The sequence below is a fragment of the Vigna unguiculata genome, chromosome 10, assembly GCF_004118075.2.
Source record: "Vigna unguiculata cultivar IT97K-499-35 chromosome 10, ASM411807v1, whole genome shotgun sequence".
Lineage (NCBI taxonomy): Eukaryota > Viridiplantae > Streptophyta > Magnoliopsida > Fabales > Fabaceae > Vigna > Vigna unguiculata.
Genome location: NC_040288.1, coordinates 38,359,613 through 38,373,765, shown reverse-complemented (window position 1 = coordinate 38,373,765; position 14,153 = coordinate 38,359,613). Strand labels below are relative to the sequence as shown.

Here is a 14,153-nt window from a genome sequence, read left to right as displayed (position 1 = left end):
TAATGATTTAATTATTTTATTGTCATTTCAAAATATTTTTACTTTCTATTAAATAGGTCTAAAATTTTTATTTTATATATGTTCTTATAAATAACATATATATTTGTATTCACATTTGTATCAGTAATTGTTTATTTTAAATATCAATTAAATAATTTTATTATAAAATATCACATTAAGAAAATACATATTTTAGAGTAAAAAATATTATAATTATATAAATATTAAATAATATATATTATGGGAACAAAGTATATATATATATATATATATATATATATATATATATATATCTTGAAGTATATAGTTTTTAATATATTGTTTGTTTATAATTTTTTCAATCATTACTTTATATATCATATCATCATATCATGCACATGAAATATATTGTAATGATAGAAAAAATTACAAACGAAAAATTTGAAAAATATAAGATTCAGTATATTAAACTCTAATGAATAAGATATTAACTATTATAAAATATTGCGAGCACAAAAAATAATGAAAAGCACAAAAAATAATAAAAAATGTTTTATACTTGATATTTTATTTTTATATTCTACTAAATATTAAAAAATATACTAACGTTGATATATTATAATTTTTCTTGATATATTATGAAACATTAAAATCATTGTTATTATCGATGAGTATATTTTAAATATATAATACAGAAACAATACAAAGTTCAAAATAGAGAATCTAAGTTCAGAAAATTATGAAACAACAAAAAAAAAAAATTCTAAGGTATGTTCTTAAGGACTTGAACATAAGAAAGATCCATTAAGAAAATTCGGATCTTTAATAAAACTAAATGAGTATATGAGAACATGTATTTCTTGATATTTATAGGGTTTTTTGGGTCGTTGACACATGAGAATAAATTAGTAACGTAATATTAACTAATATCAATAAAATAATAACTTACCTTACTTAAATACTAAAAATAATAATATTAATATTAATATTAATATGATATCTTAATCTATATAACAAATATTTCATAAATCTTTGTCATCAAAGAATATTAGAGTATAAACTGATATTTTTCATAATTAATGTTAATATACGAATATTTGTCTCAATAGATGTGTCTTATAATATTTTGTAGTCCTTTTAGTGATGAAACTAATTGGACTTTATTGGACCGCATTACTTAGCATCATCTATTAGACCATTGGACCAGTAGGTACAATTAGTATTTAAATTTTTTTGATTTCAAGTGGATATACGTGACTCTTTATAAAAGAACTTATGATTAATTGAATGAGAAACTATTTTTTAAAGCATTTGTATAATACTTTGAAAAAAAATAATCTTCTTGATTGTGTTTTATCTTGAATAACTGAATCAAATGATGATTATCAAAACTAATTTTAAAGTTTTTATAATTGATACGAAAACTTTCTGCGACTTTTCCTTTTATTTTCTATTTCTTTTCTTTGAATATTGAATTCTAATTCATTACAATAAAATATTTCATTAATCAACAATCTTAAAAATAAAAAGTTGTTAGTTACTGTAATAACTAATTTAGATACTAATTTATAAAATAAAGAATTATTAATTACTAAAATAGTTACGACTATAAAAAAAATTATAATTAATTTTTATATTGGATTTTAAGATTTAGTAAAGAAGGTTTTAATTATCAAATGACACTGTACATTAATTAGTAAGATTTTTACTTATTAGTTTTTAAAATATTATCTGATTAATATTGTTAATGAGTTCTACTCTTTTTTTTTCCTCAAATTCTGAATCTTGCAAACTTGGATAACCTTTTTTTTTTTTTTTCCTATTCAACTTTCCTTTTTTCTCTAAAGTATATTCACACAACTTTCTATATTATAAATTTCATGCAATCTCTTTTTGCAAAGTGATGTAAGAATACTCCCTCCATGATTGAGACCATAATTTTAAACATCAACTGTAATTGTTCAAATTTTCTTACAACATATATCATAAAGCTCGACAAAATTGCAAAATTTAAAACCTTGATGCTAGGAATTGTTTCCACAAACATTATGGTCCTTCCATGCATCCATTAAGCCAAAACCGACAAAAGGACTAATCATTCGATAGTCATGTAGTAGAGCTTTCTTCTTCTTCTTTTTCTGTCCATGTAGTTTTGGTTTACCTAGGAAGTTAACTTTTTGTCCATATTTTTTTAAGCAGCAAGAAACATTATATCAGAGTAACTTGTTTGTGGTTTCACTGTCTTCCAATTTTCACCAGAGGTTTTGTACTTTTATATATGGGTTCCAGTGAAATACCTCACTATTCTTTCCTCTTTGGTTTTCCTCTTGAAAAGAATTTGAGGGGCAGCAAAGAAACTGTTAGAAATAGTGTAACCGCGGAATCTACTGGAAGACAGATACTATACTCTTCAGTGTGATGCATCATCATCCATCATTCACTTTGCATGGTTAGATTTCTGGCCAAGTCGTTGTCCAATAAAAGTCCAAAGGGAAGAAAATCTCGTTCACAGTGGCAGGTTGAAGTGAATAGTGAAAAGGAAACTTCATCAGATTCTGCTTTTCATGTATCAGAAACAAGATCTTAATCTTGCAGTAGTGATTTGTTCACTTCTACCTTGTCTTCAAGAAACCCTGCACATGAAATCTCACAAATATATTAATATTTCACTCTCTTACTGTTATTCCAATATTCTTCATTCTTACTTTTAGCTAAATTTCTGGAATTAAAAGAAATGAACTTAAGGAAATTATAAATAAGTTTTCAAGGAAATTATTGTAAAGAAATTCTTTATATTATTTACTTTCGACTTTGAGCTTCTTAAAGATATTTATGTAAAAGTAAACAAAATAGATATTATTTCAGAATATAGAAGCTTATCCTGAATGCCAAAAGCTAATATCAAAAGGACAAACTGATAATGTAAACTTTCTTTGTGCCCTTTAGTTACTCCATAAAAGTCTTGTATATCAGCCAAATGATACTGATAAGAAATCTTAGCAGGAAATAGGGGCTTTCTCTTTTCCACACATTCACTTGGTTCCTATTGAAAGAACAGCAAAGCTTTTAGCTGTCAAATGTCTGTATTCATGGCTTTCTTATCCTTCCCACATGACTTTGGACCACATTCCTATGTAGTTTCTTTCTCCATCTGATGCAGTATTTTGCATTTACACGCTCAAAATATCTTTTGATTCTCCAAAATTGGGAAAAATAAGATAATTAGCTGCTTGACATGACATATTCGTGAGAGTAATTTCCACATGATGTTGATTGATTGTTTCTGATAATTAATTACTAGCAAAGACTTGCAAAGTAGCCATTGTAGCTTTACTTTTCAGTATAGCAGTAAGTTCGTTAGTTAGCAATATGCAACATATAAATAAAACTTTGGAGAAGCAAATGAAAATAAATATAACAATTTATTTTGTCAGAGAAGTATTTACTGTTTCCTATCTGATGAGCCTTACAACATTAGATCAAAAAGGCCATTTATTAATTAGGGCAATCTTTACTCACCAAAAAGGTTTAATTATTATGAAAACAACGTTTCATTTTCTGTGTCTGGTGCCACAAGAGGGGACCTCTTCAGCTGGAATGTTCTACAGAATCCAAAAAGTGTTACTCTGGCTCTAATTTTGCATTTGTCATTATTAGCTGCATGGTATATTATGTTCAGCTCCAACTTGCAGCAAACTTTATATATATATAGCACCATCATGTAGCCTACAATTCTCACATCCCCATTCACACTTTCACACTACCAAGCCAAGATGTTTCTCCACACTGTGTTCCTCCTTTCCTTTCTCTTATCCACTTCCCATGCTACTGTCCAAGATTTCTGTGTGGCAGACCTAACAAGTGCAGATGGCCCTGCAGGTTTTCCCTGCAAGCCACCTGCAAAAGTTACTTCAGATGATTTTGTGTTTGCTGGCTTATCTGAAGCTGCAAATGTCACAAACATCATCAATGCTGCTGTGTCCCCAGCATTTGTTGGTCAATTCCCAGGTGTCAATGGTCTTGGACTATCAGCAGCAAGGTTAGACCTTGGTCCTGCTGGAGTTATCCCACTCCACACTCATCCTGGTGCCAATGAACTTCTACTGGTGACTCAGGGTCACATCCTTGCAGGATTTGTCTCATCAAGTAACGTTGTTTATGAGAAGGTACTCAAAAGGGGAGAGCTTATGCTCTTCCCACAAGGCTTGTTGCACTTTCAAATTGCAGCTCATAAGAGAAAGGCCACAGCTTTTGCTATCTTCAGCAGTGCTAACCCTGGCCTCCAAATCCTTGACTTTGCACTCTTTGCCAGCAACTTCTCTACACCTTTGATCACACAGACCACTTTCCTTGACCCTGATCTAGTCAAGAAGCTTAAGGGTGTTCTTGGAGGCAGTGGCTGATTAAGCTAGGGCTGATCACACAGTCTCATGGTTATGATTTATGAATTGTTCATTATCTTGCTTACTGTGCATTATTAATTACCTTGTGTTGTTTCAATTCCTTAGACTTGTCCAGGCCCTCTGGTCATTGATTATTGCTCGTGTGTCATGCGGAGTGCTTGACTTTTTGTTTTCCATTTCTGTTCCAAAGCTTAATGTGTTGAGACTTCAGCATGACCATGTTTAGAAGGGTTTGCCACTGTTAAATGCTGAACAACCTTATCCAATGTTCCCTGGTGGATAAATGTCGTGCTATTTCTTTTTCAAGAAAGATTCTTCTTGTCCTTTACTATTACCTCTTTATATGCACAAAAATCGGAGTTGTTTTCTAAAGTTTAAGGATTATGATGAAACTATGTAATAGAACTAATGTCAAATATTCTAAGCTAAGGGAAGGTATAAATTGGTTTGGTGGTAAAGGTAAGAAAGAAACAGATATGTTATAAACTTGAATTAATATCTGTCAACAACAAAAAATAACATATATCAACAAACAAGTATTTGCTGATATCAAAATTATTTAAAGAAATTAAACTTAACAAAATAGGGAACTGGAAAACAACCTAAACAGGGTTAGCATTTACCGATGTATCTTAGCATTACCAGGTGGAATGTAAAATGTTTAAATTTTAACATAAACTCTTTCTTTCTTATTTTTTTCAAATTTTATTGATGCCAATGTTTATCTCCTTTTAGAAGTGATAATGGTTATGGACCATTTGTAGCTTGGAATGCGACTGAAGATAAAGGTATCACATGCGAAATTGGATTTCTATAAAAAGCCAGACTACACACTAGAAAAAAAATGATTCCAGATCAAAATAGAAATCAAACCCAAAAATTTGTTTATCTTTTTATATTTCTCTTGTCACATGTTCAAACTTTGTTTTATTTTACAAGGATAGACTACACTACCTCCGCAAGCGGTTCTTTGTGCAATAAAATAATACAATTGTAAAATAGATACGAAGAAAAGACGGATAAATATGATAAAACAGATGCTATGATAAAAATAAAAATAAAATGATAAAAAAGTAATTTACATTAATAAATTCTATAATTTTATTATTAAGTGATAATATAAAAACAATTTATACGAATATGGTAAAATTAAAGATTTCATAAAACATCTAAGTTACAAACATCAAAAGTTCATAATTAGTGCATTGAATTTTCATTAAGTATTTTAAGTAAATAATTTTTTTTGGTTACAATATTATATATGCTTTGAGGTACAGAAAAATAAGGGCCTCGGTTGAGGTTGATTTTGAATGGGTCTTAATGGGTTTGATGTTTGGCGTTGCTTCCTACACCCATACCTTTCTTCCTGCACCCAGGAATTGCAAGCTGCCCCGTAAAGGATGGGTTGGCCACCCATTTTTTTCTTTTTGTATATATACTTATGAATATTTAAATTATATAAATATTTTATAAGTTTTTAATTGATAAATTAATATTTTTAATTAAATAAATTTAAATAATTACTATAAATTACTCTATTGATAACTAATAATTAAAATTTAATTTGTAAGTGTTAATGATTTAAATTATAATAATATTGTATATTTAAATCTTTACAAAAATTTAAAATAAAAAATTTAATCTATTTAATTATTTTTAATTTAAAAAATAATAATAAATAAAAAAATATAAAAACAAACTCGCGAGCGAGTGACTCATTTTTAGTATGTTAATTTTGCAGGTTGGGCAAGACAGACCAAAAAAATTGAGAATTTCAACTCGGTACGCTCCGTTTTAAGAGACTCACCGTGGGCCCATACCACTTTTCCGCCCATACTTTTATTTCCAAATATTCTTTCTAATTAAACACTAATTTTCACATAGTGCAATTCATTAAAAAAAAGTGAAAGATGCACAATTCTATTTTTTTCATTTCTTCACCAAAATAAACAAACCGTTTTCCTTACTTTATAAGGTGGAAAATAGTATACAAAAATTAAAAGTGACATTTAAAATAATAAAAAAGAACGAATAATTTATACAATTGCATGAGTCAGTATACTTTTTTCTATGATAACAACATTTCATGTTATTGTATAATAATAATCATGCATGAATCAAAATTTCAATTTTTTTATAATGATAAATTCACGACCCTAATGTCAACCCTTCCTCCTTCTTTAAGCCACTTTTTGAGGGGCTTTGGATCTAGCACATATAATACTTCAAATGAAAACAACGTAATTTTTCTATATGTCAAAGTTAACGGAAAATTCATATTTGAAATTCTTAGAATACTACAACATTTTTATTCCTGTTTATACATAATAATATAAACAGTCTCGCTGAAAAAAAGAAAAAGAAAATCACAACTATGACACACATATTAAAAGGACTTATATTTCAAATTAATTTTGTTTTGAATTTATTTTAAAAGAAATATTTACAAATTTTATTATAAAAAAAATTACAAAAAATTGTTGCTAATTATTTTGTAAAATATTTTATATAAAACATTTTTCGTAATAAATTTGGTAAGAAATCATAGAAAAAAAATTATTTTTAATTTATTCATAAAATCTAACTCAAACATACAAAATTGGTTTGATAGATCGTTAGATGAGACTTCCAAGATTAAGCACTCGGATCCTGCAGCAAAATTCACGAAAGATTCTGCAGCAATGTATTTTACATTCCTTATACTTCTATCGTGTTTTTTGATCAAGATTTACAATTCCTAATGATATTTTTTATATTCTCTCAGTCAATGTTCAACATTTTTCATATAATGAATTTGACTTGAGAGTTATTGCCATGTGGAAGTAAATTCTACGTTACTGCATGGTCATCTCTTAGTTTAGTCTCCAACTTGTAAAACTTGCCCTATAAATGGCTTCCGAATCCCACACCACCTTCACACCAACTCCATTTTCATTCATCGAAATTCTAAAGATGATTCACACTCTTTTTCTTTTCGCTCTTCTCTCATCAACTTCCCATGCTTTCGTGAACGATTTCTGCGTAGCAAACCTAAAGGGTCCCGATGGCCCTTCAGGCTATGAGTGCAAGCCACCGAACACAGTGACAGTGGATGATTTTGTGTTCTCTGGTTTAGTTGCAGGAAACACCTCAGGAATTTTCAATGCTGCAGTAACCCCTGCATTTGTGACTGAACTCCCCGGTGTGAACGGTCTTGGTTTATCTGCAGCACGGTTAGACCTAGCCAAGGGTGGATTGGTTCCGGCGCACTCACACACTGCTTCAAGTGAAATTCTGATAATGGTGAAGGGTGAAATCACTGCTGGGTTCATAACACCTGGTGCAGTTTATCAGAAGACACTGAAACCAGGAGATGTTATGGTTTTCCCACAAGGACTCTTGCATTTCCAAGTAAATTCTGGTAAGGGAAAAGCCACTGCTTTTCTTGCTTTCAGTAATCCAAGCCCAGGAGCACAACTACTTGATCTTCTTCTGTTCGGCAACAACTTGCCTTCGGAGTTCATTTCACAAATTACTCTGCTTGATTATGCACAAGTGAAGAAGCTTAAGCCTCGTTTTGGTGGCAGAGGATAGAAACATTGCTCATGCATTCATCGTTCCTATGTTTGTTTGTTTCTGATAATAATGTTGTGCATGTATTTTCCATTTTGAAGTTGAAGATTTCATAAGCACGTTGGAAAGTGGAGTAATTAAGAAGAGTAGTGGGTTAAGATATGCTTAAACTTGATTAGTTTACTTAATTATTATATCTTTCATTTGATACTGTTTTACCTGTGTTATTCAAGAATGATGTCGTAGTATCACTTGTGGTAGGTGATTTGCAACTAAGCCAAATAAAAGGAAGAAGTCTAAATTTAAGGGCTTGCACATCTTTTTGTTTTAAAAACTAAGTAATTTTACTTTACTTGTCCATCATGTCAATAAAGATTTTTTGTTTTTTTGGTTGTACCAAAGAAAGAATTAAGAATTTAGTTTTAATACACACCAATGTCAAGAATTTTGAATGATCAACTAATCCAATATTGTATGTATTATCTTTAAAAAATTAAATATGTATATGGTGCCTTAACTTTCAGTGAATTTTAGAATTAGTCTATTTTGAAATTTTGGACCAATTTAGTCCTTTATCCCTTGAAATAGGTGGATTTAGTACTTTTAATCAAATTTTGTTAGGTTCATTTAATGTTTCGTACGCATTTCAGGATTGTATTTGAGTTATTTATATTGTTTGACACATTTTTACTTTAATGTTAAGTCAAATACTATTATGAAACGTGTTTGAAATGTCAAATAAACTTAACAAAATTTGATTAAAATGACTAAATCTACGTTTTCGAAAGATGAAAGACTAAATTGGTCCAAAATTTTGAAATAGACTAATTTTAAAATTTACTGAAAGTTAAGGGACAAAAAACATATTTAACCCTTTTTAAGATAGGTAAACTATAGAGTTTATCAATTTTTTGTACATGACAAAATGACAATTCATAATTTAAACAATAGTGCATTTGCATATCAACACACTCTAAAAAAATTCTAAAAATTAAGGAGGTGAAAAAATGAATATTATGTAGTATATTACAAATTAAATAAGAGTGGTACGTATATCTAAACGTATTATTACATAGATTTTTAAATTTAAATTAAGACTCGCATAAATATATTTTAAATATTTTAAAATTTAGAAATCATACGTAAATATGTGTAATCAATTTCCGAAAACTTTAAATATTTAAAAATATGTTTTAAATATGCATACTTGATTGAAAACATGGTGTCAAATTTAAAAGAGAAAATTGAAGAAATGTGCAACCTTTTAACAGATAATAAACCTTAAGGTTAAAATAAACCTATATATTTTTTAAGAACATCAATATTGCACGATATAATCAATTTATGCATTATATTATCAATAAATATTTTGATATTTAATGAAGAAAATAAATACGAATTTTTCTTTTTAATTTTCCAAGAATGTTCAACTTTTATTTGATAAGAAAAATAGTTAGCAATTTGAAGATATATTAAATATTTAAGATAATGCAAATAAACAAAAATGAAGAGATTTTTAACAAAGATGGTCTATGTCTTATCATTAAAGAATAAGAAACATTTAATTGTTTCATCAATAAAGAGTGAGATTTAAGTTATTACATCGGTATAAATAGTCTTAACTCTATTTTAATTGATATTGATAATTATTGTTGAAATCAAATGTGATTCAGATCCTGATAGATTTAGTCAATTTTTTCCTGCTATTTTTTATAATAATACTGTTCCTTACGTTGTTTTTAAGCCACGTAACCCACGTCATTGGGACTTCGGATCTAGCACACATAATACCTCAACCTTAAATATTACTAAATTGTGTAATTACCCGTTTCTTTAATTTAGTATATCCCATATATAAAATGATCCCTAATTTAGATATAATTTTTTTTTCATATGTATTAACCACTATCAAATGTTTTGCTTTAACTTTAATGTACTATGCATCCTTTTTATCAATGCTAAAATATGCTCTTTAAAATATATGCAAATTATACTTTGTCTGATTTAGTGATGACAACTATTAAGCACCAAATGAGAGAAAAAAAAAAAAATCAGTATATCAAAGCAATTCTAAATTTGGTTTTTAAAATCAGTCATTTAAAAATGGTTTCTTGGTCCCTAAGATTTTTTTTTTACCATATATTGTTGATGATTAATTTCCGAATAAAGAATCTGCCTAAAACACTCTTTTACTATTTTTTTTTTCTTTTTGCGTACACCAAGATCTTATCTTATAAACCGTGCTTTTTTCGGGAAGCTGGATATTGATCAAAATTTTGGTAGCCACATGATAATCCATTGGGTCAACCAGAACTAACTGAAAGAGAACTTTTGCTTCTTGAAGCCTCACAATTTCTTCGTGCACCTCCTCAATTTTCTAAATGGCTATTTTACTTTTGATAAACAAAACTACTATGTTAAAAATACACCCATTTGATACTCTGTTTAATAATATAATAATATATATTATAAAACTTAAATTTAAAAATAAAATAAATATAATTAAAATATTTTTATTTTAGAATGTCAAATGAGTATGTTTTATTCTTTTTGTAGTGTCAAAGTATCACCACTCTTTACTTTTCATAAAAGCGACTATCGAATTATCTAATTTTAATTTTTTAGAACAAATTCCCATGGAAATTTTAAATTATAGTGACATGTAGTTTTAATGTAAAAACTAATTTAAGATTTCATTCGTCCTTGTGTGGTGAGAAAGTTTGGCATTGGAATACACGAAACAAATGCATAGTATAGACTTGATCACTGTCTAAACTAATTTTTAATTGATTATTTTTCTAAAAGAAAATATTTGGCTTTGGCGTGTAAGGAACTCTCACGTACAAATATATACATCAATATAACCAAGTAAATTAAATGTTGACCTCCAAGAAAAAACGATTACAGGATAATAAATTGGTTTAAATAAGTAACCTTGTTTTAAGGAGTATATTCGTTATTCTTTTGCATTTTGTATCAGGTTGTCTTAACATAGGAGTTATCATTTAGCATAAAACAAGAGTTTAATATACACAATTGCATTAATAGTTAAAAACTTTTTATATTATTAACTAATTAAGAAGCTCGTCCCTTTTTATTGTTGATGACAAAATAATAAATAAGGATTTGAAAATTTTAAATACATAAATTTTTAAAATATTAAACTATTTTTTTTAAATAATATATAAGGATTATTTTCATATAAATTTTAGTTTTAACGAAATAAAATACAATTTTAAAAATTGTAAGTTTTTTAAACTATCGAAGTTGACTTGGCTTTTTCTCATTCATGGACCTGAACCTGATATCAATCCACCTACCCTACTCTATGCATTACATGGAATGATAATAGGATGGTGGTAAACGCAATTAAAAAAGAGTAAATAGGTAGTTTAAAAAAATATTTTTGGTACAAAGAATTATGAAAAAAAAAAAATTGAAATGTATTTGTTATTATTTAATTCCAACTGTTAAGTAAAGTTATTTTCGTATTTACTTAAAATTACTTTTTAATTAATTGATAAAGTAATCTTTTTACACTAACAACACACGATAAATTGACAATAAATATTTCAGAAAATCTAATATTAATAAATTATATTTATTATGATATTTAAAGATTAAATAGAAATAATTAATTTTATTTAATTATTAATGTTATAAGAATATCATGAGCATAATTCGTCAATCTATATGTTGTGGTAAACTTTATTGAGGGATATGAAAATTTGTCAGTAATAATGGACAACTACAAATTCATCTATGAATATTCGTTAATAAATATTTGTAGGTATTCCTGTCAGAAAAATACATGGTTGAGTTTTGGTCTTCCTTCTTCTCTTCTTTTTTTTCCTCATCATTTTCTTCCTAATTGTTGTCGGGTCGTAATGCCACCACCACCTCCGGGTCATTTTTATCCTTTGGGATGATCTCATCGTCTTACTTGTCTTCATCCTTTCTTTTCTTCTTCATCCACCACTCTGTTACTAGCAAGCCTATGCGTCACCTCCTCCTTAGATTGGGTAGAAAATTTTATCATCTAAAATACGAATACATTTATCGACGAAATGAGACCGTTGATAATTGTGATAATAAGATAGCGATAAAAATATCCTTCACTACCATGAATTGTAATCTATCGACAAACAATTTTAACGGTTTTTGCCATTTGTAATGTGATGAAAAAGTTGCCGATCTAAACATTTGTCGTAACAATGATTGTAATTTACTAATAAATTTTTCTTATAGGTTTTATACATGTAGAATTTTTAATTGGTGCAAAATCTGTTAAGAAATTTGAATTTATGAATGAATTTATTATTGTCCCTAATATATCATCACTAATTAACGAATTTCTTGCGGTGTAAAGTAAATACTAAAATTTATTATCATTCAAAAGATAAAATACGGGTACTTATGAAGTTTGCATTAACTAATAATAAAAACCATCCTCTTTCAATACTACAGTACTTAATATAATTTATTACATAAACCAAAAAAATAAAAAATTATTTAAAAAAGTTCTTCCAGAGAATAGTGAACAAAATGTGCAGTGTACACTTTATATATTTTTATTAAATTCATAAAAAGTTAACAAAAGTTTCTATCTACTGTTTCATTCTAATGTCACTAATTTTAATACGACAACTACTTACTTTGCTTGTGGCTGTTCATGTTTCACGTCATTCTCTCATATATAAAATGTAATTATGCAGCTCATAACTTCATGCTCAAGTTTGATTAAAGGATTGAGTAATGATACACATGCATCTTATTTAAACTGAATTAATCAGAAAAAATAACTTTTCTGCAGGATTTAAGAGCCACGTACCTTCAACGTGTAAGAGTAGCTCTATAAATAGCTCGTCAACTTCACATTACCTTCACACCAAATTCATTGATGAAAGTTGAAAGATGAAGAAGATAACTCATAGTCTATTCCTCTTCACTATTCTCTCATGCACTTCCAATGCTGCTGTCAATGATTTCTGTGTAGCAGACCTAAAGGGACCTGATAGCCCTTCAGGATATCAGTGCAAGCCACCTAACACAGTGACGGTGGATGACTTTGTGTTCTCTGGCTTGGTAGCGGGAAATACCACAAACACCTTCAATGCTGCATTAACCTCTGCATTCGTCACTGATTTTCCAGGTCTGAATGGTCTTGGTGTTTCCGCAGCACGGTTAGACATAGCAAAAGGTGGATCAATCCCAATGCACACACACCCTGCTGCCACTGAACTTTTGATAGTGGTGGAAGGTCAAATCACCGCTGGTTTTATGACACCATCTGCAGTTTATTCGAAGACTCTGAAAGCAGGAGATGTTATGGTTTTCCCACAAGGACAACTTCATTTTCAAGTGAATTCTGGAAACGGAAAAGCCACTGCTTTTCTTGCTTTCAGTAGCGCAAACCCTGGAGCACAACTTCTTGACCTTTTGTTGTTTGGTAACAGTTTACCTTCTGAATTGATTGCACAAACTACCTTCCTTGATGTAGAACAAGTGAAGAAGCTTAAGGCGCGTTTTGGTGGCAGAGGAATTGATTATTCCTGATGTTTGTCGCTAATCATTGTCCATGGTGATGTTGTTGGCTATGTCCTTGTCTTTTCCATTTAGGTTTGGATCATGTTCTTAAACTTGATCAAGTTACTTATTTATGTTATGTCAACGTTAATTGGTGTTACCTGTTGTTTTCTAATAATGATATTGTATAAAGATATGTTTTGGTAATATGAGTACATTTGTATTTTTATCTCATTTGCAAAATGATCGATCGATCTTTTAACTTCTTTTTGTTTGTTTCAAAACTACGGATTTTATAAAATTTAGGTTTTATTGAGTATTTTTTTTTCATATATGTTTTTATTTGATACTCTCTCTTCTATAAAGTGCCGCATTTTAAAAAAAAGTTGTTTTATTTAACTGTAATTTTTAAAATTTAAGAAAATAATAATGATTATTTTACTAGTTATATCAGTATCTTTTATCTAATCTTTAGTGCGCATTTTTAATAAATAATTTTTTTTGAGTTAAAAAAATTATTGTATTTCTTGATTTATCAAACGCTTGAAAAATTAAGGAATTAATTACAATTTTCAACCAAATTACTATTATAAATACAACAAGAAATGAAGTCAACGTATGACACCACCAACTATGATGAGAAGATACTGAAGTCAGAAGTTTATTTACAAATTTATTTTAACAATATAATGT

General features: G+C 28.6%; 3 protein-coding genes across 3 annotated transcripts; all 3 read left to right on the top strand.

Annotated features, from left to right (window-relative positions):
• The first annotated feature begins 3,700 nt into the window (after positions 1-3,700).
• On the top strand, positions 3,701-4,713 carry LOC114166260 (germin-like protein subfamily 3 member 1). Its single transcript, XM_028050977.1, has one exon. It carries the CDS (start codon positions 3,753-3,755, stop codon positions 4,380-4,382), a length of 630 nt encoding a protein of 209 aa, XP_027906778.1. The 5' UTR covers positions 3,701-3,752; the 3' UTR covers positions 4,383-4,713.
• Positions 4,714-7,298: 2,585 nt separating this feature from the next.
• Positions 7,299-8,240, top strand: LOC114166476 (auxin-binding protein ABP19a-like). Its single transcript, XM_028051214.1, has one exon. It carries the CDS (start codon positions 7,335-7,337, stop codon positions 7,953-7,955), a length of 621 nt encoding a protein of 206 aa, XP_027907015.1. The 5' UTR covers positions 7,299-7,334; the 3' UTR covers positions 7,956-8,240.
• Positions 8,241-12,816: 4,576 nt separating this feature from the next.
• Positions 12,817-13,620, top strand: LOC114167318 (auxin-binding protein ABP19a-like). Its single transcript, XM_028052376.1, has one exon. The coding sequence runs from the start codon at positions 12,849-12,851 to the stop codon at positions 13,488-13,490; it is 642 nt and encodes a 213-aa protein (XP_027908177.1). The 5' UTR covers positions 12,817-12,848; the 3' UTR covers positions 13,491-13,620.
• The last annotated feature ends 533 nt before the right edge of the window (positions 13,621-14,153 follow it).

What these genes read in the sequence shown, in the direction of transcription:
- LOC114167318 (XM_028052376.1), top strand. Translation starts at nt 12,849, where the DNA reads ATGAAGAAGATAACTCATAGTCTATTCCTCTTCACTATTCTCTCATGC.
- LOC114166476 (XM_028051214.1), top strand. Translation starts at nt 7,335, where the DNA reads ATGATTCACACTCTTTTTCTTTTCGCTCTTCTCTCATCAACTTCCCAT.
- LOC114166260 (XM_028050977.1), top strand. Translation starts at nt 3,753, where the DNA reads ATGTTTCTCCACACTGTGTTCCTCCTTTCCTTTCTCTTATCCACTTCC.